The 25,017-nt window shown below is 41.0% G+C and overlaps 1 protein-coding gene across 5 annotated transcripts in view; it reads left to right on the forward strand.

Moving 5' to 3' along the window:
• Positions 1-25,017, forward strand: part of MYO3B (myosin IIIB) — a 548,027-nt gene that overhangs the window by 303,066 nt on the left and 219,944 nt on the right. For all 5 annotated transcript variants that reach the window (XM_079135472.1, XM_079135470.1, XM_079135469.1 and 2 more), the window contains exon 22: positions 1,094-1,223. In XM_079135472.1, coding sequence (XP_078991598.1) covers positions 1,094-1,223 — 130 coding nt within the window. The remainder of the gene's footprint in view (positions 1-1,093; positions 1,224-25,017) is intronic.

Consider the following 25,017-nt stretch of genomic DNA (forward strand, 5'->3'; position numbering starts at 1 on the left):
TTATCTTTCATATTCATATCATGATACTGAAATTAATTTTGCTGATTGCTTATTGACCAAAAGGCACTTCTAATGCTAGGAGAGGGGACCTTGTTTTTCTCTACATAGTATTTTATGCTGTCTATTTTGAATCTCTGTTAGAAATTGTGGTCCATTTTGCCCTTAAGTACTTCATTTACCTCAACACTGATGTCTGACTGCCTATTAATGTCCTCTGAGTCTGAGATACCTGCATCTACCAGACCCCCCTGCCCATTCTCTCTGCCTCCTGTTTCTGTTCTCTTCCTGTCATCTCTTTTTCCATCTCATCCTTTTACACTCATCTTTTCTACTTTCCCACTCTTCTTCCCTCTTTTTCTGCCTTTCCTTTCTAGGATCCTTTTCTCTCTGGGTTCTGTGTCCTTTGCTAAGTTCATTTACCATTCGAAGCTTATTTGTAGACTAGGGATGCTCTGGAATAGTCCTTAAAATTTCTCTGACCTGGATCGCCTTTGCTCTGAGACCCAAGAACTGCTCAGCGTCCTTGAGTGACAGCTTAGGTCCTGTGAGTACCTTGGGAGGCAGTGATGCAGTCATTGTGAGCATGGAGCCAAACTGCCCAAGTTTTTTTTATTTGTTTGTGTGTTTGGTGCCAGGAATTAAACCCAGGGCCTCACACATGCCAGGCAAGTGCTCTACCACTGAACTGTACATACTCTAGCCTGCCTGGCTTTGATGCCTGCCCACTACTCATACTATCCAGCTGCTTTACTCTCTGCTTGACTACCAGTAAAATGGAGATAAAATAGTGTTTACCTCATAGGACAGATGCTGTGGACAGTGTCCAGTATATTTTCATTTTTAGTCTGATGTGATATATCTTTGATAGCACCTGTCTTTGATCTTCAAAGACAACTGGATAAGAAGCTAAGATAAATTGACCTATCAAAATTACAACTTTCCCCCATTATCTGGTGCTTAGGATTTAAATGCCCGACTGTGTCAAGATGAGTTTCTATACAGAGGTCAACAAGGACTGACCAGAGAGCTTATCAGTGTCTCCAGAGATGGACAGTGGCCTCAGCTAACTTGCCATTTGCTGTTTATATTGTAGGTATTATATGACGCTTCTGGGGTTCTTGAGAAAAACAGAGACACCCTCCCTGCTGATGTGGTTATAGTCCTGAGAACATCAGAAAACAAGCTTCTTCAGCAACTCTTCTCCATCCCTTTGACCAAAACAGGTACCTGGGAACTCCTTGACAGCCCCAATCCTGATGCTCCTACAAGCTCAGATGGCATTTTCTAGTTAGTGTCCAAACACTGCTGTGTCTATACTACTAACACTGAACTTCTTCAAACAGGGTGTATCTAAATTCAAGAAAAGAACATTGATTGTTTCTTCCATAATTTAACTGTACGGCAGAAGCATACATGTACACATGAGTATACACACACACACACACACACACACACAACTTCCAACTCTTAAACTTCCCAATTTCTCTGCCTGTCTCTTTTTGTTTGTGTGTTTGCAGTGCTAAGCACTGAATGCAGGGCTTTGCACATGGCAAGCGAGTCCCCCTGCCTGCCTCTTTTTAGTCTTCTACTTATAAAGACATATATTACCATTCACTCATGCTAAACTTTCTAGGGTAGTCTCAGTTCACCTAGGATTATTGGGAAGATGATTGCTGTTCATGTGTAATTCCAGGTGAAGGGAGTGTTGTATCAAAGTCAGCTGATCATGGGATTCTCAAGGTTACAGAGTCCAACGTGTGGCCCAGTCATCAACCCCACTCCACCATTTTCCTAATCACTGGAAAATACGAGGCCTTGCCGACTGACAGTAACTTCTGTTTAGTTGCTCAGTCAGCCCTCATGCCAGGAGGCAGGAAACTAGGGCCAAAGACAGGGACTCCCAGGTCTTTGGTGTTTTGCCAAATGGATTCTAATTGGATCAATTTGATTTACCTGGGGTTTGCTGCCTTTGGCTGGGCAGCCAACAGTCTTCTCGCAGCTCTAGGCTCAAGGGCTTTATGTTTATGAGGCTATGTGTGGAAATAGCTGAGGATATGCTTTTAAGAGAGAGAGGGGGAGACCTCTTTATCATTACTCATCTTTTCCTCTTCTTCCTACATCCCTCTTAAAATTGTTGGCACTGTGTCTAGATTGGGACGTTTATATGCTGAAAGAGAGTCACTGCCAGGTCTGGGAAGGAAAAACCTGGCTAAGGAGAAAAAAAGAAAAGAAAAAACTGCAGTCTACAAACTTTACTTCACCTTCTCTGTCTTAACTTGGGAGGACAGTTGAAACCAGGCTCTTCACTTTCTTCAGACATGCTCGTATAATCAAAACTAGTAACAGGGTGCCCCTCAGAAGGCCACCTCAAGGGTCCTCTCCAGAGACTCCTTGAGTTCAGCTAGAATTTTTTTTTATCCTGAGGCGATTTCTGTGTAGTCAAGGAGATGGCCATTATTAATAGGGAACATATTCTCTGAAACAGAAAATATCTACCAGTGACTCTCCATTGGACATTCACCCTCTTTCATATGCGAGTAACGACTTGTCAAATCTATTCACAACTTTGGAATTTCAGATTTTTCAAACGTTTGGAAAAATGAAAACAAGTTCATGGCCCCGGACACTAGGTGGTGCTACTCAGAAAGTAAGGCTATGCAGGGAAACGGCTCCTGCCTTGAATGTCGGAAGAGGAACAAAGAGAGCCTCACTTGCTGCTTTTTTTTTGTTTTTCCTTTTCCTTTTCCCTTTTCTCTCAAACAGCTTGTAGCTTTTTCTGAATCTTGCCTTGAACTTGCTTTCCTCATCACCTGAATGAAATAAATGTGAGAAAAAAAAAAAAAAAGACTGGAAACAAATGTGATATTCTTTCAAGCATCTTTTCTTTGTATTCCTGACTTGCACATTATGTATAGTAGTTTCCTTCAAAATCCTTAGTTTGATTTTCTCCACACTTTGAGTATAATTAGGAAGCCACATATGAACAACGAATCTAATAAGCATGATTCTTCTGTGTTTCTGGAATTATTCATGGCAAAATGCATTCAATTAACAAACACTGAACAAGTTTTGGTAACAAGGTGCTATTTAGTCAACAAAGGGGGCTTCAGAGGTAGTACTGTGCTATAAAGCAGCTAGAACTTTCTTTTCACTTCACTTTCTGTCTAGAATTGGACCCTAAGTAATTGTCTTATGAAACAGTTGCCCTCACATCCTTAGTTCTAAAGTGATTGTGTACCCTCTATGAATGCCAGAATGTTAAGCTTCTACATTTTAAAGCATCTGTAGCTGTTTTTTGATTTTATTATATTACAGCCTTTGAAGGTAGAAAAACCTTACTGGACCAAAGTAGGTTGTACCATTTTTTTTTGCTAAAATTGCAGATATTTGTTTCAGGCACATGCCAACCCCTTATGAAGTGGTAAGTAGTTGTACATTCTTGCTGGAAACAAGATCCCATACATACTAGTGTTTTAAAATGAAATATAATAACATTGTCCATGCATGAGAAACCAATTTTTGGTCATTTTTATTTTATTCATCCTGCTTCAAAACCTTCATTGTATTATAAAAAGTAAACTGGGCCAGGTATGGTGGCTCACGTCTGTAATCCAGTGACTTGAGAGGCTAAGTAAGGAAGATCTCAAGTCTGAGACCAGACTCAGCAACTTAGCAAGATCCTGGGTTCAGTCCTCAGTAACCAAAAAAAAAAAAAAAGAAGAAAAGGCGGGGGGGGGGGGGGGGATTGTGTTCAGTGAGTTTAGATATTATGGGGAATTATTTTATAATCCTCTTTGGGGAATGAACTATGATGAGGAGGAAGGAAAATATCAAAATCAGGAAGCCTTGGGGACTACTATCCCCACACTTAATAAGAGGACAGTGGATTCCTCAATGTTGAGAGGGGAGGATGTTTGTTTAAAAGATTCGTAAGGGATGTTGGCAATACTCTGACGCTCTGGCTCCTGAACTCAATGGTGGTTTCATGGACATTTGCTTTATAATAATCATTATGCTGTATATTTTTGCTTTGCACACTTTTCTATATGTGCATTCTATTTCACAGTATTATGGGCGACTTTCCACAAAATATAAGGAAGTCCCCTTAAAATGTAAAGAATAACTTTAATTAATTTCTTTATCAAAGAATTCCTTCCGGTTAAGTTGAGACCTCCTGGTAGCTAGACTACTCTTGTCTTTTACTTTTAAGCAATGGTATCAGAGAGCCTCAGACTGACTTTTCTGTCTCTTCAAGTTAGCATCCTGTCTAGACTACTGAGTAGGAAACATTCCCTTCATTAGCAGATATGAAAAGGAAGTATTGAGGCTTTATTTAATTTCTTATCAGGATGGAGAGAATCAACTTGTATGTCTACATGCAATTGTGTTAGTAAGCTTTTATTTATTGTAACAAACAACTGAGATCATCAACTTATAAAGAGAAAAGGTTTGTTTTGTCTTTCTGTTTTAGAGGTTTCAGTCCATGATCAGTTGGCCCCATTGCTTTGGGCCTGTGGCCCCTTACCATGGCAGGAGTGTGTGGCAGAGCAAAACCACTGACCTCAGGGCTGGAAAATGAGAGAAAGAGGAAGATACCAGGGTTCTCACTGTGAGGGCAAGCCCCCTGTGACCTGAAGAGCTCCAACTAGGCTCCAACTCTTAAGGGTTCTATCACCTCCAAATAGTGCCAAGCCGGGGACCAATCCTTTAACACATGGGCCTTTGGGGAACATTCCAGATCCAAACGGCAGCAGTAAGCATAATAGAAAATCAGGGATAGTAATCTGTGTGGCTTTTCCTGTTTCCTGCCCCCTCTTTCCTGCTCATGCTGTACATTCTAGAGTACTGAAGTACTAAATAGATTGAACACGTGAAGTGGAGTCGTGAGGCCCAGGGTTGCCGGGCTCACAGGTTCCTGCAGCCCCCTCCCAGTGGCCCCTTCTACTGGCACTAGCTACATCTGGTGGCAGAGATGCCAGTGCCTGAAGGGCACTCTCATTCCAAGGTTCTCGGTGACAATTGGGTAAATGGGAGCAGTCAGTCCATATGCATGCTCTTGTCCCCTCCCTTGCCAGTACAGCCATCCTTGTGCCTGCAGAGGAGCCATGTCAGATTAATAAAGTTTTCTTTGTAATCTTTCCTAGTGATCGGAAATTCTCAGGAGATTTTGTGAATGAAAATTCAGCATGACACCATCACTATTATCTAACCCTTCTGCTATGACTTTTCAATCTGAATGATGTAGGTAGAAAAACACTAAAAGGAAAGATATTATAACAAGGTTTCATGGCATGGTTCCTGTTTGAAGAATGTTCCACCTGCTCCTAGTAAGCTAGAGTAAAATTCAAAATGATCAGGGGAGGGAGGAGAAGAGGTTTCAAAAAGAACTTGGAAAATTCATCTCTGTCTTTGAATTACGAATTCTAACTTCCAAATAGCAGTTTGGGGGGCAGGGTGAAGGAGTTAGGAACTTTGGAGAAACTAGAAGAAATTAAAGTAGCACCAGAGGGAATGGTCTCTGAACTTCCAAGTCTGGTTTTGCTTTAGAACCTGGAGCTGAGTTTTACCACTGTTGTTTTCTGTCCAGGGACTCTCAGGTCTTTCCCTTGGAATTTGATCCACAGTGATAATCAACAGTGAAGTCTCTCTTGACTTCCATTTGCTCCCCTTGTTATTTGGGGTAGGGGAGACAAGATGAGATTCTACCTTATAATATCTTTAAAGCACTTTAACACCATCTCTGCTAAAGTCCTTGATATCAGTGATCCCATTCTTGATTAATGTTCCTTAAAGGCATTAAGACCTCAAGAGGGTGCCTTCTGGTAATTATCTTTCAGGGTTTCCATTTTCTCCTTATGGTTGCTCCTGTGTCCTGGCAATGCAGCAAAAGTGTCTGGTAGATGACCTAAATCTAAGTGATAAAGTTTAGGGCCACAGACATGGACAGTGCCCAGCTTTTCCTGAAATGGAAGCTCAGATGAGTCAATCCTATCAGGGATCCCTGGGGAGTGAGTTTCTGTCCATATGAGGCCTACCTCTTCTGTTTGAGACTATATTTCACTCAACAGATAATTATGTATTTGGTATCTGCTGAGATATGGTGCTATGCATAAGTGTTTAATAGAAACAACAGAAGAAAGTCTTATCCAGAGTGGTCAGAAACAGTGCCAAATTTAAAAATATGTGAAGGATGACAAAAAATAAATTCTAATAAGTCTATAAATCAATAAGTGGGTCAACGTAAACACTAGGTCTATGCAAGTAAAAATCGAAGGAAAAGTCAAGGAAATGTGATGGGTCAACATGGGGAAAGGCTTCTTTTAGTGTATAAAGCCTTCTTGGAGAATTTTTTTTTTCCTTTCAAATAGGAGAGTAAAGAAAATTGGGCATTCTGGAATAATGCAGCATTCTAAGCTAGGGTCTAAGCCCTGGAAGGGAGGGGAGGTGGCAGTGGATGATGGAGTGAAGAGGACACTAAGGAAAGGGTTCCCACAGCAGAGGGAGGGTGTCAGGAGGAAGCAAGATGGGAAAGGGGTGGCAGGGTGACTTGCGACACTGATCCCCCTGCCGTAGGCAGTCAGGGTGGGCCTCTGAACAGAACAGCTTTAGGATGAGACGGGAATGTTTGAGCAGGGGTGTTAAAGACCAACTAATGAGAGCCAGGGTGTACCCAGGCATCTGCCTGTAGAGCTGGGTGCAGATAGATGCTCAACAAATACTTTTACGTTCTAGATTTAGATCCAGGGTCCAGACTGAGTAAATTTGAGTATAAAACGTGAGGTAGAGGTTCGCTTCTTTCTCCATGTCTAATTATTCCAAAACCATTTGTTGAAATAACTGTTGCATTGTTTTTTTTTTACCTTCATGAAAAATTCGTTATTATGTGTGAGAATGTTTCATCCATCTATGTGTCTGTCTCTTCCCCAGAACTACACTGCCTTGACTATTTTAGTTTTGTTAGAAGGTCTTATAATCACGTAGTATGATTCCTCCCCCATTATTCTTTTTCAAAATGGTTTGGGTTCTTTCAGTTCCTTTGCCTTTCCATGTAAATTTTAAATTCATCTCATTTGTATCTGCAAAAAGTTCTTCTGGAATTTTGACTGAAATTGCATGAAATATGTAGATCAATTTGGGAAGAGTTGACATCATTGCTGTGTTGAATCTTCCAATCCATGAACGTGGTATATCTATTTATTTGGCTCTTCTTTGATTTCTTTAATCAGCATTTTGTTATTTGCAGCATAAAAATGCTGTATATGTCTATTAGATTCATATCTAAGTATTCCAAGTTTTAGAACTAGCACAAATTTTTGAAAAGATTTTATTTTCTATTATTCATTGCTAGTATATGGAAATGTAATTGATTTCTGTGTATTGACCTTATGTCCCACACCCTTGCTAAATTCACTTATTTCACTTATTTGTTCTAGGAGTTTTTAAAATTTTTGTTTTCATTTCTGTGGATTCTTTGGAATTTTTTATGTTTATTTTCTGTCTTTTTTTGCTATAATGGGAGCTCCAAGAGGGTAGGAGATTTTTATCTGGTTTGTCCATTACTGAGTCCTTAAGCCTTGAACAAAGCCTGGCATATACCAGGATCACCATGTGTATTTGCTGAATAAATGAATAGATATGGTAAATTTCATTTACCCATCGCTGGATCTATTCCTTTTTCTCTCTCCCTTCTCATCCAAGGGGTTGAACTGTCTCTGCTCTTATTACAGGACAGTGCTGCACTTACCTTCTTCATTCTTTCCTTTTACTTTCACATGGACTTGGATCCTGTGATTCTCTCTCCTTTCTGCATCCCACCCCCATACTAGTCTGTAAGCAACTTGATGGTAGAGTCCTATGGGTCCTCGATTGCTGTATATCTGGAGCTCAGAGCAGTGTTCAGTGCATATAAAGTATTCAATAAATAATTGTTAAAGAACTCAATAACTTCTGCAAGATGGAAGCTTAAGTTGAAACCCACTCTTGACTTTTAATCTAAGTCCTATATTAGTTTGCTAGGGCTGCCTCACAAAGTACCACCAACAAAGTTCAACAGCAGAAATGTATTGCCTTAGTCCAAGGGGAAGGCAGGGTTGGTTCCCTCTGGAGGGTTGGATCAAGGGACATTGTTCCATGCCTCTCTCTAGCTTCCAGTGGTTTTCTGACAATCTTGGACATTCCTTGGCATCTGTACAACCCCGATATATGCCTTCATCCTTTCATGGTGTTCTTTCCGTGAGTCTGTGTCCAACTTCCACATATTTATAAGGACATTAGTCACTATTGGATTAGAGGCCCACTTACTGCAGCATGACATCATCTGAATTATTAATCTGCAAAACTCCTATTTCCAAATAAGGCCACATTCTGAGGTACTTGGGTTTAGGACGTCAACACATGAATCTTGTAGTAGGAACACAATTCAAACCACTCTTTCCGAGTAGTGAGAGGGGAGTTCAGAGAGTTTAGAGTCTTGGACACTAATGTTACCAACCCAAGCTCCTTTTGCACGCCCACCCTCCAGTAAGTCAATCACTGAAACATAAGTTCTACTGAGGAGTTTATTCACAAGGTAGTCGAGAGTGAAGAAATGGGGAACCTGAGTCTCAAACTGCCCCTTTGAGGACAGGGCTTGGGGATGTTTATGGATTTAGGCATGGGGAAGGGTGATTGGAAGTTAACTAAGAGCAGGAGCGGTGGAATAAGTCTAGAGGGTTTTTTCAGAAACTAAGAGTGGGTGCTGTTCAGGTCTTCCCTGGGTTTCACAGAGGCACCACCACAAAAGGGAGGGGGACAACGAGCCCTGGGCCTGGGAGGGTGAAGGAGTACTCTAGTGGGTTTGAAGTGCTTGATTGCGTGGGGGTGCCAGAGGGTTTAGTGAGGTCAGACCTTTGACCTTCATATCATGAGCAGGGTTGTTACCCCAAGAGTCTGGTTTGCCTTCACTTGGACCAAAAGAGACAGGGTGTCCTTGGCTGGAGGGTTGCGGTGTTCCTTGCCTGAAGGGCAGAGGGGGTTTTGTGCCCCTCCCCCATATCGCCTTGGTTTCCTGTTATTTTTGAGTGTGTTAATGAAGCATGGTTGGTTGGTTTTTAAATAACTGTGCTATTGGGACACATCTTTTCATCACTAGAGGCATTACTGTATTAATATTGTCACCACGCACAGGCTTGGTCTGTCCCTTGCTACATGACAGAAGCCAATTAGTTAAGGGGTCAGGCAGAGGTGGAGAAAGAGCCCCATTACAGTAAGTTAACTGATGGGAAGATAGAGGACCATCTTGTCCTGAAGGGCCTTGCTAGGAGGCCCTTGTAGGGGTGGTTTGTATACGACAAAGGTGATTGCAGACTGATGGGCACCTTCTCATAGGCGAAGGTTTGTGGCCACATGTCACACATCTTACTCGCCTAGTCATGAGATGTTTCTCAATTCTGCAAATCTCAAAAACAAAGATCATTATTTTCTCAGGTACTCTTGTCACGATCAGTTTGCCTGATGGGTTGAGTAGAGGGCCTCACTGCCCCAGCGCCAAACCGGAAAAGCTCAGGTGTTTTCTCCAGAATGAGTGTGCGCAGCAGGAGAGAATCAGGGGCTTGACTACCTAGAAATAAGGTCCATGGGTGAAACTAGAAGTCCCTGCATCCCACATTCTCAGTTCTGAGAAGGGTTGTTGCAAGTCACCTTCATCCCCTGACCCTCATGGGGGCAAAGGAAAAATATGTTTTTCCTCTCCCAACATGGGCAAAAGGAGGGAATTCCCAAAGGGTCATTAGTAAAACTTGGAGTCAATTATTAAAAAAAAAAAAAAAAAAAAAAAAAAAATATATATATATATATATATCCCTTAACTGGATACCTGCTTAACTAATAAAATGCAATTAGCCCTTCATTGGGGGAAAAGCTAAGTGGAGAATGAATTAAGTCATAATGGAAACTGTTTCCCTTTGGGTTTATCAGTTCTTCAGAAAAATAGAAGTATTTTTCATGAACCAACAGGAAATGGAAGAAACTGAGATCAGAGAGCAGATGGGCTGAGATGCCCCCGCTGGGCCGGGAGACGGGGCCTCTTCAGGCAAGGGATCATGTACTAGTCAGGGCTGCCACAACCAGTTAACACAGACTGGGTGGCTTAACCAAGAGATGTTTTCTCACCGTTCCAGGAGGTCCAGATCAGGGTGTAGCAGACTTGGTTTCTTCAGTGGCCTGTCTCCTTGGCTTGCAGATAGCCCCCTATCACTGTGTTCTCACATGGTTGCCCCTTGGCTATGTCGTCTGTGTCCTAATCTCCTCTTCTAATAACAACCAGGTTGGATTAGGGTCCACCATAACAGTCCCATTTTAATTTAAAGGCCTTGCTTCAATTTTAAAGGACCTTCATTCAAGTTGAGTCACAATCTGAGGTACCCAGTGTTATACAACTAACGACTTTTGAGAAGATACAACTTAGTCCTTAAAAGGTCACAAAGAGCTTGGTTAGCTGTTGAGTGTGAGTTCCTTAACTCTGGGGCGTGTGGGGGCTACCATGTCTCTACATAAAGCATAGGGACCCTTGTGAGGAGTGAGAGAGGATCTGTAGGGTCCCCCATCAGGGAAGGAGAGTTCTGCCCTCTCCTCCTCTCTTCTCTTCCCCATACCCCAGGAGCTAGTCCAGAGAAGAGCCCACAAGCCACTAAAGCCATACATCCAGCCTAGTGGAGGGGAGAGTGGGAAAAAAAGCTTTAAAGCCAAATGCAGTGGTTCATGCCTGTAATCTCAGCAACTTGGGAGGCTGAGGTAGGAGGATCACAAATTCAAGGCCAGCTTGGGCAACTTAGTGATCCCCTGTCTCTAAATGAAAAGGGGAGGGGATATGGCTCAGTGATAGAGTGTTCCTGGGTTCAATCCCCAGTACAAAAAACAAAAAAGCTTTATACTGATGTATTAAAGATTAAAAATAAGCAATGAGCCAGGCACAGTGGTGCATGCCTGTAATCCCAGCAGCTCAGGAGGCTGAGTCAGGAGGATCAAAAGTTCAAAGCCAGCCTTAGCAACTTAGCGAGGCCCTGAGCAACCTAGTGAGACTGTCTCAAAATAACTCGGACATGACTCCAGTGGTTATACTTGAAGATCTATAAAATGGTCCTGAGATATGGTTAAGGAGCTGCCCGTCTCACAGAAGTGGGGGAAGTCAAAGAGAAGAGTGAAGCTGTTTCTTGCTTATCCCTAGGGAGCCTAGGGACCTGGAGTCATTGATTTCATGCCCAAAGAACAAGCTGAGAACCACAAAGCTTTCTGGGAGACTGGCAGGTTCCATCTTTAGCTGGGGATTTTCTCAGCATTAGTCTTCAGTGGGTAACAGTAAGATTCTTGTTTCAGGACACGGGCAATGACACCGAGAGTCATTTGTGAATAATGGAAATAGCATATGTTAATTGCACAGGATCCTTATCTACAACCATCTACAAGGGGACCTGTGTGCCTCAGCGCCTTGGTCTGCCAAGAGGTGCTGCTGTCTCATGTAATCATCTTATTTGCCTATCTGCTAAGATGGCAAGCTCTGATAAGAACAGAGGTGTCTTCAATTGCATTTATATACAGCACATCTGATCAGTACTACCACATTGCTTCACAACTCCAGACTAACTCTGCTTACTAGAATGACTTCTACAGAGGGTCTGAAGGGTTTCCCCATCAACACACTTTCCATCCTTGTCCACCCGCTCCCAAATTTTTCTTCAAAACTCAGCCCTAGCCCCACCTCCTCCAAGAATTTTGGGTTGGGTGGAACTCCTGGCGCCTCTGGAATCTAAGTCTCTGAGCGCAAGGGTTTCATGCCTATAATGGCTCCTCCTCTTTTCAGCTCCTAGAAAGGAGGTGGCCCGTTGGAGGTGCTCAGTGGAGCCTGAGAGTAATTTGTGGACAGAATCTCCGGGTAGTCCTGAGTGCGCTTGAAGCACATCAGAAACATGGGCTGTCCTGTGGTACATGGTGCTGGCTGCAAGCCCTCCAGAGCCCAGGGTCTATTTTAACAAGCTGTGAACTTCAGAAGGGACTCCAGTCAGAACTCTGTATTCTGAATCTAGAAAGACAAGGTTGAGGTCCTCATTAGGACTCCTGCAGGGGACTGTAGATGTGGCTTGCAGTGACTGCTGCCACCTAAAAGTGATTGTCGACCGGGTCCGGGGATGGGGGGTGGGGTGGCTTTCCCAGAAACAACTGACTCCTTGGCTTGTAGATAGCTACTTTCATGATTCAAGGACAGACGGTGCCGGTGCCGGGAAGCACCAGCGCTCAGGAGCGCCACGTCCTCGCTCCGCCCAGCTCTCCGCAGCCCCGGGCGGGTGGACTCAGGGCCTGCGCGCCTCACTGTTCCAGCTGTGGGGCCCAAGCTGCTGGGGCCCCGCGACTTCTGAAAAGGCTGGGGGAGAAGCAGAGGAGTCTGGGCAGCCCCGGCAGAAACCACGCCTTCCTGGCTCCTGCCCCACTTGTTAATGGTTTTTGGCCCTTGTGATGAGACTCCAGTTATCTTGATGATCTTGGTGAGGCTTGTTGCGGGCCAGATGAGGGTGTGTTGTGGCGAGTGAAAAGGGCATCTTTTGAAATTCTCCTTGCTCCCCCACCCGACACACACCGGGATGCCTTTAGGTTTTGAATTTGTATAATCCAAGTGTTGCTTTCTTTTCGTTCAAATACAAGCAGCTTAAATGCTTCTTTCCTTTCAAAAGTTCTGTCTGCAGTTTCTCCTATCCCACCAGCTGGGGTGGAATAAAGAAATCTCAGGCCAAGATCTACCTGAACTTGGCATTGGCAGGTTCTTTTTAAAGCTCTCACCACCTTCCCCATCTACAAAGAAGGGCTTTTAAGGAAAGCCTTCAGATAAGGGACCCCTAATAATCCCTAACTGAAACGTTGTCTTGAGTTGCAATGGTTCGAAATTTCCAAGTTGCTTCTCTTTGAAGAATCTTAGAGGACAATACTGTGCAGTTATGTATTAGCCATATTTTAAAAAGTTAAAAGAAACAGGTGTCAATAATACATCTTTAGCTCATCAAATGTATTGCCATTTAACATGTAGGTAATAAAAAATTATCGAGATACCTTTTCTGTACTGTCTTCAAAATCTGGCGTGTGTTTTATGTTTAGGGCACTTCTCCAATCAGACTAGCGATGGTTCACTTATTAGTTGCCTTATTGAAGAGTATGCAGAAATACTGCTGCTCATGATGATCAACCCAAAGAAAAATCAAGTCAGGTAACAGGTGGATTCATTGTTTTTTCCTTTTCCTTTTCTTTCCTCTCTCCTTCCTTCTTCCCTCATATACTGGTAATTGAACCCATGACAGCCCTTTTTTAAAAATTTTATTTTAAGACCCACTAAGTTGTCCAGACTGGCTTCAAACTTGCTATCCTTCTGGCTCAGCCTCTGTAGTAGCTGGGATTACAGTTGTGTCCCACCTTTGTAAAATAATATTTTGTTGCACACAGACTTAACTTCAGGCTATTTCCCAGTGTGTGAGAGAAGTCGTTGTTCTCATTTTGCAGGATCCCAGCATAAGCTTTTCTGCAGTTCCTGTGGCTCTTTGCCGGCACAGAAAAGTCTGGTATTTTCAGGGTGGAGCCATGTTTTCCGCCATGTGTTTCATGAAACACTAGGTCTGTGGGATGTGAAGGGATGTGAGCTGAATAATATTTTCACGGTCAGAATGTGTGAGAATGTTGATTCTGAAAGCCCAATAGATATCTTTACTGCAGAAATGCTAAGAAATGGCTTTCATGTTTGGGCTTCTGAAACTAGTAAGATCCTTTTTGTGAAAAACATCTTGAGGGTGGAGAATCATATAGGCCTCATTGAGGCACTGAAGATCCCAGAATTTTTCTCCCCAAGTCTTTCTCATCCAGAGAAGCCTTCCAGTGTGGGGCTCAAATCCATTTCTAAAAGATCCTCCTACTTTCCTAGCTCTTGGGGCTCTCTTGCTGCTTTGTCTTCAGGAAAAAAAGAAAATAGATTTCAATAATGAATGTGATAAGGACTCTAATATTGGAAAAATTAGTAACTTGTGAATCAGATTCACTAGCTCCCTCCAGCACATCTTAATAGTTCCTGCATAGCTCCTAAATCTGATGGCAGCTGCACATTTTATTTTTAAGTGGCAGTTCAATTTAGAGTCCTTTTGTTTTATTTCCTTTTAATGATCCTGTCAAGTGTAGCAAATATAGCTGCTTGGATTTTCCCAATGGTCAGAAATATAAGAAAATAGAGTCTACGTTTCCCTGCCAGTATCCTTCTCATTCATAGAAAAGAAAAATGTTTCAGTTTAATATTAAAGGTTTTCTTTCGTTTCCATATCATTTCATATTTCAATAGTTTCTATTGGAGAAGAAATCTCAAAGCCAATTACAGTTTGTTAATTTATGCCACTATGAAATCTATAATGGAATTTTCAGGTCATTCCCTCCTACACACACACTTACTAAAAGATAACTCTGGGCACTTTAAGTCAAATGAATTAGAAACAAAGCCATTATAATTATGATCTCTCTACTTAGAAATGGATCAAAACTTAATACATTTTTTCCCTAGGAATTTGGGTCATGTTCCTAGAAACTATATTTTTCTCTTTCACACACAAGACCAACTCCTAATAGTCTGGTTCCTATGTTCAAAGTATGTAAAGTTAATCATTTGTTTTGGTACCAACATGTGCAGAAAGACACTGCAAACCACAGCTGTGTGGAGCAACAATTGTGAACTTTATCCAGCTGCACATATGAGACATCAGTAAACTAAATTAAATATTGCCTAACTGAACTGTAGAATTGGAGGTTGAGAGAGAGGACTGCTAAGATTTTATTAAGGTTTAATCTCAGTAGAGTTGTTCCATTCTTTGCTCTTCACAAGAGTAGTTCAAGTTATATAAAAATCAAATCAACTCTTTTCCAGATGATTAGGTTTGGCTTCACCCGACCAATAGTAACTGCTGGGTAGTCAATGGGATCACTAGTCTGTTGACTTGGTTTGGTGTGTAAATGACCAAAAAAATTCTGACATCATCTAAAATCAATGGGGTTCAATCAACTTGGTCAATCAGCAATCTCATCAATCACTCAGTGGTCTGCTTTGTATAGTATAAACATCTCTGAAACAACCACAGTTTAATCAGGGCATCTGGACGAGCTCTTTCGGCATATCTGCTTAGTGCTCTGACCTTGGAGAAGGGGCTTGAACACAGTTTGCCTCCGTTTCCTTCCTTTGGACTAATGACATGGCTTATTGGGCTGTATTCAGTAATTCATTTTAACACTTAGCATATCTGCTACCTCATAAACACTCAATGAATGTTAGTATTTATTCTGATCTGGAGCAGAGGAACAGATTTGGGGCAAAAATAAATGAATTTCTACACTTATTTTCTTGATCTGTAATTTTAAGAAAAGCAGTAGATAAAACTGTACATTACTATGAGTCAACTTCCCCCTTTCTCTCTCACTCTTTGTTGAGATGTTTATAATGTTCATGTCTTAAAATAATACCTTAAAAAGTCAGGTGTGTTGGGGGCACACCTGCAATCCCAGCAACTCAGGAGGCTGAGGCAGGAAAATCACAAGTCCAGTCTCAGCAACTTAGTGAGGCTCTGTCTCAAAATAAAATTGAACAAACCAACCAAAAAGGGTGGGTGCCTGGATATGTAACTTAGTGGCAAAGGATCCCTGGATTCAATCCCGAATACCACAATTACTTACTTACTTAATTAATATCTTAAGATAAACAGGGACCAACAAAACAAATCCTCAAGCCTTAAATCCTCAATTTATTTACTTTTTCTCCCGATTCATCCAAACCAACATTTGATGAGGCTCTAAACAATACAAAATTGGGTAAGTCTGTAAAATCTCTGATTAATCAGAAACTTTAATTAATAGCATTTTTTGTGAAGCCCAAAATATATGATGAAAAGATGGTTAGTAAGTAGAGTCACGTGACTTAGTTTCAGCTAGAACTCTTCCCAACCAAGACCTGGAGAGGTTCCACACGGCTCCAGATAAATTCCCTGCACCCTCAACATCGGCATCTCCACTGCCACTGAAACTCTCTGTGACTTTAACAGAAACACTTGATTCCCTGAACTCAGTGAATATTCACCCAGTTCTCTGGATGATAAAACCCAGACACTAAGAAGGCAAGTAAATCATCCAAGCCTTCCTAACAAGCGGCAGAACTGAGACAAATCCCAGGTGTCTTGACGCCAGAACTCACATTCATAATCACTGCCCCTCTGCAATCTAGGTGTCCAATACCCCGAGCCTGAAATGAGAAAGAATCAGAGCATCGACTGGGGAATATGAAGGGAAACGAGGTAAGCTAGGGCCTGCTCCCAGAGAGCTTCGGTATCATGTTAAATAAAAATGTCTTGTAACACAATTCGTTGATTCCCATTTCCTGAATGCTGAGAACAGGTACAGGGTGGTGAATAGAGTAACTTTGTTGCCATCCTAAGGACACTTAGGATCCAATGGGAGTCAAAGGCACAGTGCTAATAAGATTCACAGGTAGCTTTCAGAGTTGCATCATTGGCTTTGATGAGACATTCTCTAGAAATATTTATTTATTTTTATTTTTTATTTTTATTATAAACAAATGGGATACATGTTGTTTCTGTTTGTACATAGAGTAACGGTATGTGTAATCATACATTTACATAGGGTAATGGTGTTTGATTCATTCTGTTATTTTTTCCTCCCTCCAGCCTCTCCCACCCCTCTTTTTCTTCTATACAGTCCCTCCTTCCTCCATTCTTGCCCCCCTCCCACCCCCTATTATGTGTCATCATCCGATTATCAGTGAGATCATTCATCCTTTGGTTTTTTGAGATTGGCTTATCTCACTTAGCATGATATTCACCAACTTCATCCATTTGCCTGCAAATGCCATAATTTTATTATTCTTTATGGCTGAGTAATATTCCATTGTATATATATACCAGTTTCTTTATCCATTCATCAATTGAAGGGCATCTAGGTTGGTTCCATAGTCTGGCTATTGTGAATTGAGCAACTATGAACATTGATGTGGCTGTATCTCTGTAGTGTGCTGATTTTAAGTCCTTTGGGTATAGGCCAAGGAGTGGGATAGCAGGGTCAAATGGTAGGTCCATTCCAAGTTTTCTCAGGAATCTCCACACTGCTTTCCAGAGTGACTGCACTAATTACCAGCCCCACCAGCAATGTATGAGTGTACCTTTTTCCCCACATCCTCTCCAACACCTGTCGTTACTTGTATTCTTGATAATCGCCATTCTAATTGGAGTGAGATGGAATCTTAGTGTAGTTTTGATTTGCATTTCTCTTATTACTAAAGATGGTGAACATTTTTTCATATGTTTGTTGATTGCTTGTAGATCTTCTTTGGTGAAGTGTCTGTTCATTTCCTTACTCCATTTGTTGATTGGGTTATTTGTATTCTTGGTGTAGAGTTTTTTGAGTTCTTTATATATTCTGGAAATTAGTGCTGTATCTGAAGTATGAGTGGCAAAGATATTCTCCCACTCTGTAGGCTCTCTTTTCGCATTGCTGATAGTTTCCTTTGCTGAGAGAAAGCTATTTAGTTTGAATCTGTCCCAGTTATTGATTCTTGCTTTTTTTTCTTGTGCTATGCGAGTCCTGTTAAAGAAGTCTGATCCTAAGCCAACAAGGTGAAGATTTGGACCTACTTTTTCTTCTATAAGATGCAGGGTCTCTGGTCTGATTTCAAGGTCCTTGATCCATTGTGAGTTGAGTTTTGTTCAGGGTGAGAGATAGGGGTTTAGTTTCATTCTGTTGCATATGGATTTCCAGTTTTCCCAGCACCATTTGTTGAAGAGGCTATCTTTTTCTCCATTGCATATTTTTGGCCCCTTTGTGTAGTATGAGAAAATTGTATTTATTTGGGTTTGTGTCCATGTCCTCTATTCTGTACCATTGATCTACCTGTCTATTTTGGTGCCAATACCATGCTGTTTTTGTTACTATTGCTTTGTAGTATAGTTGAAGTTCTGGTATTGTGATACCCCTGCTTCACTCTTCCTGCTAAGGATTGCTTTAGCTATTCTGGGTTTCTTATTCTTCCAGATGAATTTCATGATTGCTTGCTCTATTTCTGTAAGGTACGTCATTGGGATTTTAATTGGAATTGCATTGAATCTGTATAGCACTTTTGGTAGTATGGCCATTTTGACAATATTAGTTCTGCCTATCCAAGAACATGGGAGATCTTTCCATCTTCTAAGGTCTTCCTTAATTTCTTTCTTCAATGTTTTGTAGTTTTCATCGTAGAGATCTTTTACCTCTTTGGTTAGATGGATGCCCAAATATTTTTTTTTTTTCAGGCTATTGCAAATGGAGTTGTTTTCCTCATTTCCCTTTCAGCTGTTTCGTCGCTTGCATATAAAAATGCTTTAGATTTATGCGTGTTGATTTTATAGCCTGCTATTTTGCTGAATTCATTGATGAGATCTAGAAGTTTTCTGGAGGAGGTTTTGGATTCTCTAAATATAGAATCATGTCATCAGCAAATAGTGACAGCTTAAGTTCCTCTTTTCCTATTCGTATCCCTTTAATTTCTTTGGTCTGCCTAATTGCTCTGGCTAGAGTTTCGAGGACAATGTTGAATAGAAGTGGTGAAAGAGGACATCCCTGTCTTGTTCCCGTTTTTAAAGGGAATGGTTTCAGTTTTTCTCCATTAAGAATGATGTTGGCCATGGGCTTAGCATAAATAGCCTTTACAATGTTCAGGTATGTTCCTACTATCCCTATTTTTTCTAGTGTTTTGAGCATGAAAGGGTGTTGTATTTTGTCGAACACTTTTTCTGTGTCAATTGAAATAACCATATGATTCTTATCCTTAAGTCTATTGACATGATGGATTACGTTTATTGATTTACGAATGTTGAACCATCCTTGTATTCCAGGGATGAACTCCACTTGATTGTGGTGCACAATTTTCTTAATATGTTTTTGGATACGGTTTGCCAATATTTTGTTAAGGATCTTTGCATCTATATTCATCAAGGATATTCGTCTAAAATTTTCTTTCCTTGATATGTCTTTTCCTGGTTTGGGTATGAGGGTGATATTAGCTTCATAGAGTGAGTTCGGTAGGGTACCCTCCTTTTCTATTTCCTGGAATACTTTGAGAAGTATTGGAATGAGTTCTTCTTTGAAGGTCTTGTAGAACTCGGCTGAGAATCCGTCTCTGGTCCTGGGCTTTTCTTGGATGGTAGATTTTTAATGGTTTCTTCTATTTCATTGCTTGATATTGATCTGTTTAAATCATGTATCTCCTCCTGGTTCAGTTTGGGAGGACCATATGTCTCTAGAAATTTGTCAATGTCTTCGGTACTTTCTATTTTGTTGGAATATAGATTTTCAAAGTAGCTTCTCATTATGTTCTGTATCTCAGTGGTGTCTGTCGTGATATTTCCTTTTGCATTATGTATTTTAGTAATTTGAGTCTTCTCTCTCCTCTTTGTTAGTGTGGCTAAGGGTTTGTCTATTTTATTTACTTTCTCAAAGAACCAACTTTTTGTTTTGTCAATTTTTTGAATAGTTTCTTTTGTTTCTATTTCATTGATTTCAGCTCTGGGTTTAACTATTTCCTGTCTTCTACTACCTTTGGTGTTGGTCTGCTCTTCTTTTTCTAGGGCTTTGAGCTGTAATGTTAGGTCATTTAGTTGTTGATTTCATTCTTTTCTGGAATGTGCTCCATGCAATGAATTTTCCTCTTAGTACTGCTTTCATAGTGTCCCAGAGATTTTGATATGTTGTATCATCATTCTTATTGACCTCTAAGAATTTTTTAATCTCCTCCCTGATGTTTTTTGTTATCCATGTTTCATTCAATAGCATATTATTTAGTCTCCAAGTGTTGGAGTAATTTCCCTTTTTTATTTTGTCATTGATTTCTACTCTCAGTCCATTATGATCTGATAGAACACAAGGCAGTATCTCTATTTTTTTGCATTTCCTAAGGGCTGCTTTGTGGCATAACACATGGTCTATTTTCGAGAAGGTTCCATGTGCTGCTGAGGAGAAAGTGTATCCGCTCGTTGATGGATAGAATTTTCTATATATGTCTATTAAGTCTAGGTTATTGATTGTGTTATTGAGTTCTATGGTTTCTTTGGTTGGATTTTGTTTGGAGGATCTATCTAGTGGTGACAGCAGTGAGCTAAAGTCGCCCAGAATTATTGTGTTGTGGTCTATGTGATTCTTGAAATTGAGAAGAATTTGTTTGATGTACAGGGATGTGTCATTCTTTGGGGCATAAATATTTACTATCATTATGTCTTCCTGATTTATGGTTCCCTTAAGCAGTATGAAATGTCCTTCTTTATCCCTTCTGACTAACTTTGGCTTGAAGTCCACTTTATCTGATATAAGGATGGAAACCCCCGCTTTTTTACTGAGTCCATGTGCATGGTAGGTTTTTCCCATCCTTTCACCTTTAGTCTGTGGATGTCTTTTTCTATGAGATGAGTCTCCTGCAGGCAGCATATTGATGGGTCTTTCTTTTTAATCCATTCTGCCAATCTATGTCTTTTGATTGATGAGTTTAGACCATTAACGTTCAGGGTTATTATTGAGAAATAATTTGTATTCCCAGTCATTTGGTTTATTTTTGGTTTTTAAGTTGGCTTGGTTTCTCCTTTGAGTGGTTTTTCTCTAAGGTAGTTCCTCCCTTTGCTGACCTCCATTGTTGTTTTTCATTTCCTCCTCATGGAATATTTTGTTGAGAACATTCTGTAGTGCAGGCTTTCTATTTGTAAATTCTTTTAACTTTTGTTTATCATGGAAGGATTTTATTTCATCTTCAAATCTGAAGGTTACTTTTGCTGGGTATAGGATTCTTGGTTGGCAACCATGTTCTTTCAGAGCTTGAAATATGTTGGTCCAGGCCCTTCTAGCTTTTAGAGTCTGGGTTGAGAAGTCTGCTGCTATCCGTATTGGTCTCCCCCTATATGTAATCTGATGCTTTTCTCTCGCGGCCTTCAAAATCCTATCTTTATTTTGAATGTTAGGCATTTTCATTATAATGTGCCTTGGTGTGGATCTGTTGTGATTCTGTGCATTTGGTGTTCTGTAAGCCTCTTGTATTTGATTTTCCATTTCATTCTTCAGGTTTGGGAAATTTTCTGATATCATTTCATTGAATAGGTTGTTCATTCCTTTGGTTTGTATCTCTGTGCCTTCCTCAATCCCAATAATTCTTAAATTTGGTCTTTTCATGATGTCCCACAGTTCTTAGAGATTCCGTTCATGATTTCTTACTATCGTCTCTGTTTGGGCAACTTTATTTTCAAGATTAAATGTTTTGTCTTCATTGTCTGAGATTCTGTCTTCCAAGTGGTCTAGTCTGTTGGTGATGCTTTCCATTGAGTTTTTTATTTGGTTTATTGTCTCCTTCATTTCAAGGAATTCCATTTGGGTTTTTTTTTTGAGGATCTCTATCTCTTTGTTGAAATGATCTTTATGATCTTTTGCTTCCTGCAGGTGCTCTTTCAGCTTATTGGTATTATCATTCATTGCCTGCATTTGCTCTCTTATCTCATCCTTTGCTTCGCAAATCATCTTAATCTTGTATAATCTGAAGTCCTTTTATGACATTTCTTCTAACATACGGTCATTGGATTCTATTACTATAGAATCTAGATTTGTTTGGATCATTTTCTTCCCTTGTTTTTTCATGTTGTTCATGTATCTTCCCCTCTAGCAGTGCAGATCTGGGGTATTGCAGATTTCCCCCTATAGGTTTATAGTGGCCCTATAGGTTTCCAAAACCCTTTCTTTAAGGGTAGATCAATATTAGCAGTGCCCAAATCAGACACTATTCAATCCTAGACCAAATAGCTCCTATGGGGACAATAACAAAATTGTCATAATAAACAAAGAGAGTTCACATATTATCTTCGGTAAAACAAACAGGTTTGCAATAAGGTCTGCAGTTTCTAATGGAGGACAAAGAGGATGCAGAGGGATGTAGAATGTGGCTCTTAATGGGATAAGAAAAGAATATACAGAAGTTCTAGAAAATAGAAAGAGTGAGAGTGTAATCAAAAGAAATTGCATGTTAGCATGCAAAAAAGGGAGAAAAAGATTCTGAGGGAACAGGTAAACAAAAGGAAAAGAGAACAAGAAAAGTAAAGAAATAAAAACTTAAATTTTTTTAAACAGGAGAAAAAAGAAAATCTACTGTATAGCAGTCATATACTATGAAGCCTCCCAGTGTTCAGTAGCCTGATGCATGAGAAGTACCTGACAATGAGCTTAAGGCCTCCAGCAGGCATCTCAGGATGGGATTTGCCCCACCCAAAGATTGGAGCTATGGCTTCCAGGATTATCCAAGATGGCTGCTCTGGCTTTGAAATGTGTTGGCAAATGGGGAGCTGCAGCTCAGGGGTGGACGTGGTCAGCTGGAGGTCCTGGAGACGGGATGCAGTTGGTCCGGCAGGGGTCCTGGAGGTCGGGTGTGTTTGGTGTGGTTGTGGGATCCAGGAGGCTGGGTGCAATCAGTCGATCTGGGGTCCCAGTGATAGGGTGCAGTCAGTTGGTCTGGGGGTCCTGGCAACAGGGAGCAGTCAGTCGATGTGAGGGCCCCAGAGGCAGGGAGTAATCGGTCGGGCTGAGGGATCCTGGAGACGGGGCTCAGTCAGTCCGGCCAGGGGTCCTACCGGGCCTGGCTGTTGTCTCAAAATGGCGGCAGCCACGTATAATCAAACCTGCAGGTACTGTAACAGTGAACTTCCAGGCATCAGCAGGCAGCTGGTTCTCCACTGGCGGTTGGCGATGAGTTTGCTGACTGTTGTCGGACGATCGGGAGGTGAACCTCGAGCGTTGTGTGATGGATAGGAGTAAGGCAGGCGCTGGACAGGGAAGAGGCAGGCAAATGGCGGATGATAGACGCCTGACAGTGAGCAATCTGCTCTCAAAAAAGGCGTCAATATGCTGGCAGATTGCAGGTCATCACAGCAGACAAATGAGTAGACACCAGGGGATCGATAAGCCGCAAAAACTGCCTCACCGAGAAACAGATATCCTCTGCTTGGATCCAGCATTACAGAGCGACAAGGAACGCAGCCTCCCTCTAGTCTGCCATCTTGGATCGTCTTGTTTTTTTCTTATTACCCCTATCTCAGGAGTCTTTCAGAATATTTTTCACAACCATAGATAGAATTTCAGAGCTGAATGGAAGCCTATCATTACTCTATTACTTAACTTTTTTTTAAATTCCAATTTGTATCCACAATTTTTTTTTTTCTTTTCAGTACTGGGGAATCAAACTCCAGAGTGCTCTACCACTGAGCTACATCTGCAACCCTTTTTATTTTTGTTTTGAGACAGGGTCTCACTAAATTGTCCAGGCTGACCTTGAACTTGAGATCCCCCTGCCTCACTCAGCCTTGCTGGGGATATGCATGCACCCTGTGCCAGCTGCATCAACAGTTATTACACTTACTGGTTTGCTTATTGTTCAGTAGTAAGTACTGTTTACAGCCCTGACTAGTTCTCTCATTTTTAACCAAGTAAAGCTCCCACATGTCTTGGCCTCAGGTGTCACACAATCTTTATATGGCCACAGAATGCCCTTCTGTTAGTCCCTGAAGTTCCCTCTCACAGATTCTACCCTTCTTGACACCACATACCCACAATGATCTAGATGAAATTGTGCAGCCCCACAATGTGTGCACCCCAGCCACAAGGCAGAATGCTGTGGTATGTGAGCAGAAAACGCCCATCTACCCAAACTCCCCTGTGACGCGTAAGACACACAAGACCTTAAGTCGATGGCCGGACTGAGATAAGAATCTGTTTCTCAGTTTCAAGTCTAGTGTTCTTTCCATTGCTTCCGTGTTAGAGAGGGAGATCCAAGGTAGTGTCTATATCTCTTGAATTGTCAACCTGCCCAATGGGAAGCTGACAGTGTCTTGTTTTCTGACGTCTCATGTAGCTCTGTATCTTCCTTAGAAAGATAAGGAAGCATAGGTGTTTGGGGGAGTCATGTGACTCAGTAATATTTATTCTCTCCTGCCTGGACATTTCATTTAGAATTCCAGTCTTAGAATATGAAATATTCCAACTATCTAACCCATGAGATGCGACTAAAGACTTTGGAGTCATTAGCACTGTGTACAAATTAACTAGCACACATGCCCCAGTAGCTTGTAGGCAAACCACTTATCTTTAGTCACACAATGAATGGACATTGTGTCTAAAGGCCCCTGGAAGAGTGAAGCAAAGCTTTTGTTTATGGTTCCACATGTGATTTATGATGCCCAAGCAAAGCCTTCCTTTTTCATGATTTCTTCTCCCCAAAACAGCCCGCTATTTTCATTGATAAGGAATCACTTGTGTTTAAATGTGCTCATAAGGGTAAAATAATGAATGTTTTAATGTTATTATTCAATCTCTAATTTTAAAATGAGAAGTTTCCTGGGATTTTTCCTTAAACACTCTCTGGAACTCTCTGGAACTTCCAGATTGACACTCTGCATCTTTCTTGCTCATGTCTTCCAAATAAAATCTATTCCCTCTCCTGTCAAACTCCGTTAATCCTTCAAAGTATAGCTCGTTCACTGCCAACTCTTCAGGGTCTTTTCTCATTCTCTCAGGAAAACTTATCTTCTATTCTGTCATGTCATTTTACTCAGAGGTTTATTAGAATACTTTCCATTCCAAATTGCAATGAATTGTTTTAAAGTCTTTTCTCTGTCCATCAATAGCTTCTCTAGGCTGTCTCTCCTTGAGAAAAAAACAAAAAAAAAAAAAAAAAAAAAAAAAAAAAAAAAAAAACAACAACCAAAAACATAGGAGAAGCTGGGTGTGGTGGCACACACTTGTAATTCCAGCAGCTCAGGAGCTTGAGGCAGGAGGATTGCTAGTTTGAAGCCAGTCTGGGCAATTTAGCAAGACCCTATCTCAAAAAAATTTTTTAATTCATTTTTATTGTAAACAAATGGAATACATCTTGTTTCTCTGTTTGTACATGAAGTAGAGGCATACCATTTGTGT

The sequence above is a fragment of the Sciurus vulgaris genome (assembly GCF_902686455.1).
Source record: "Sciurus vulgaris genome assembly, chromosome: 3".
Classification (NCBI taxonomy): domain Eukaryota; kingdom Metazoa; phylum Chordata; class Mammalia; order Rodentia; family Sciuridae; genus Sciurus; species Sciurus vulgaris.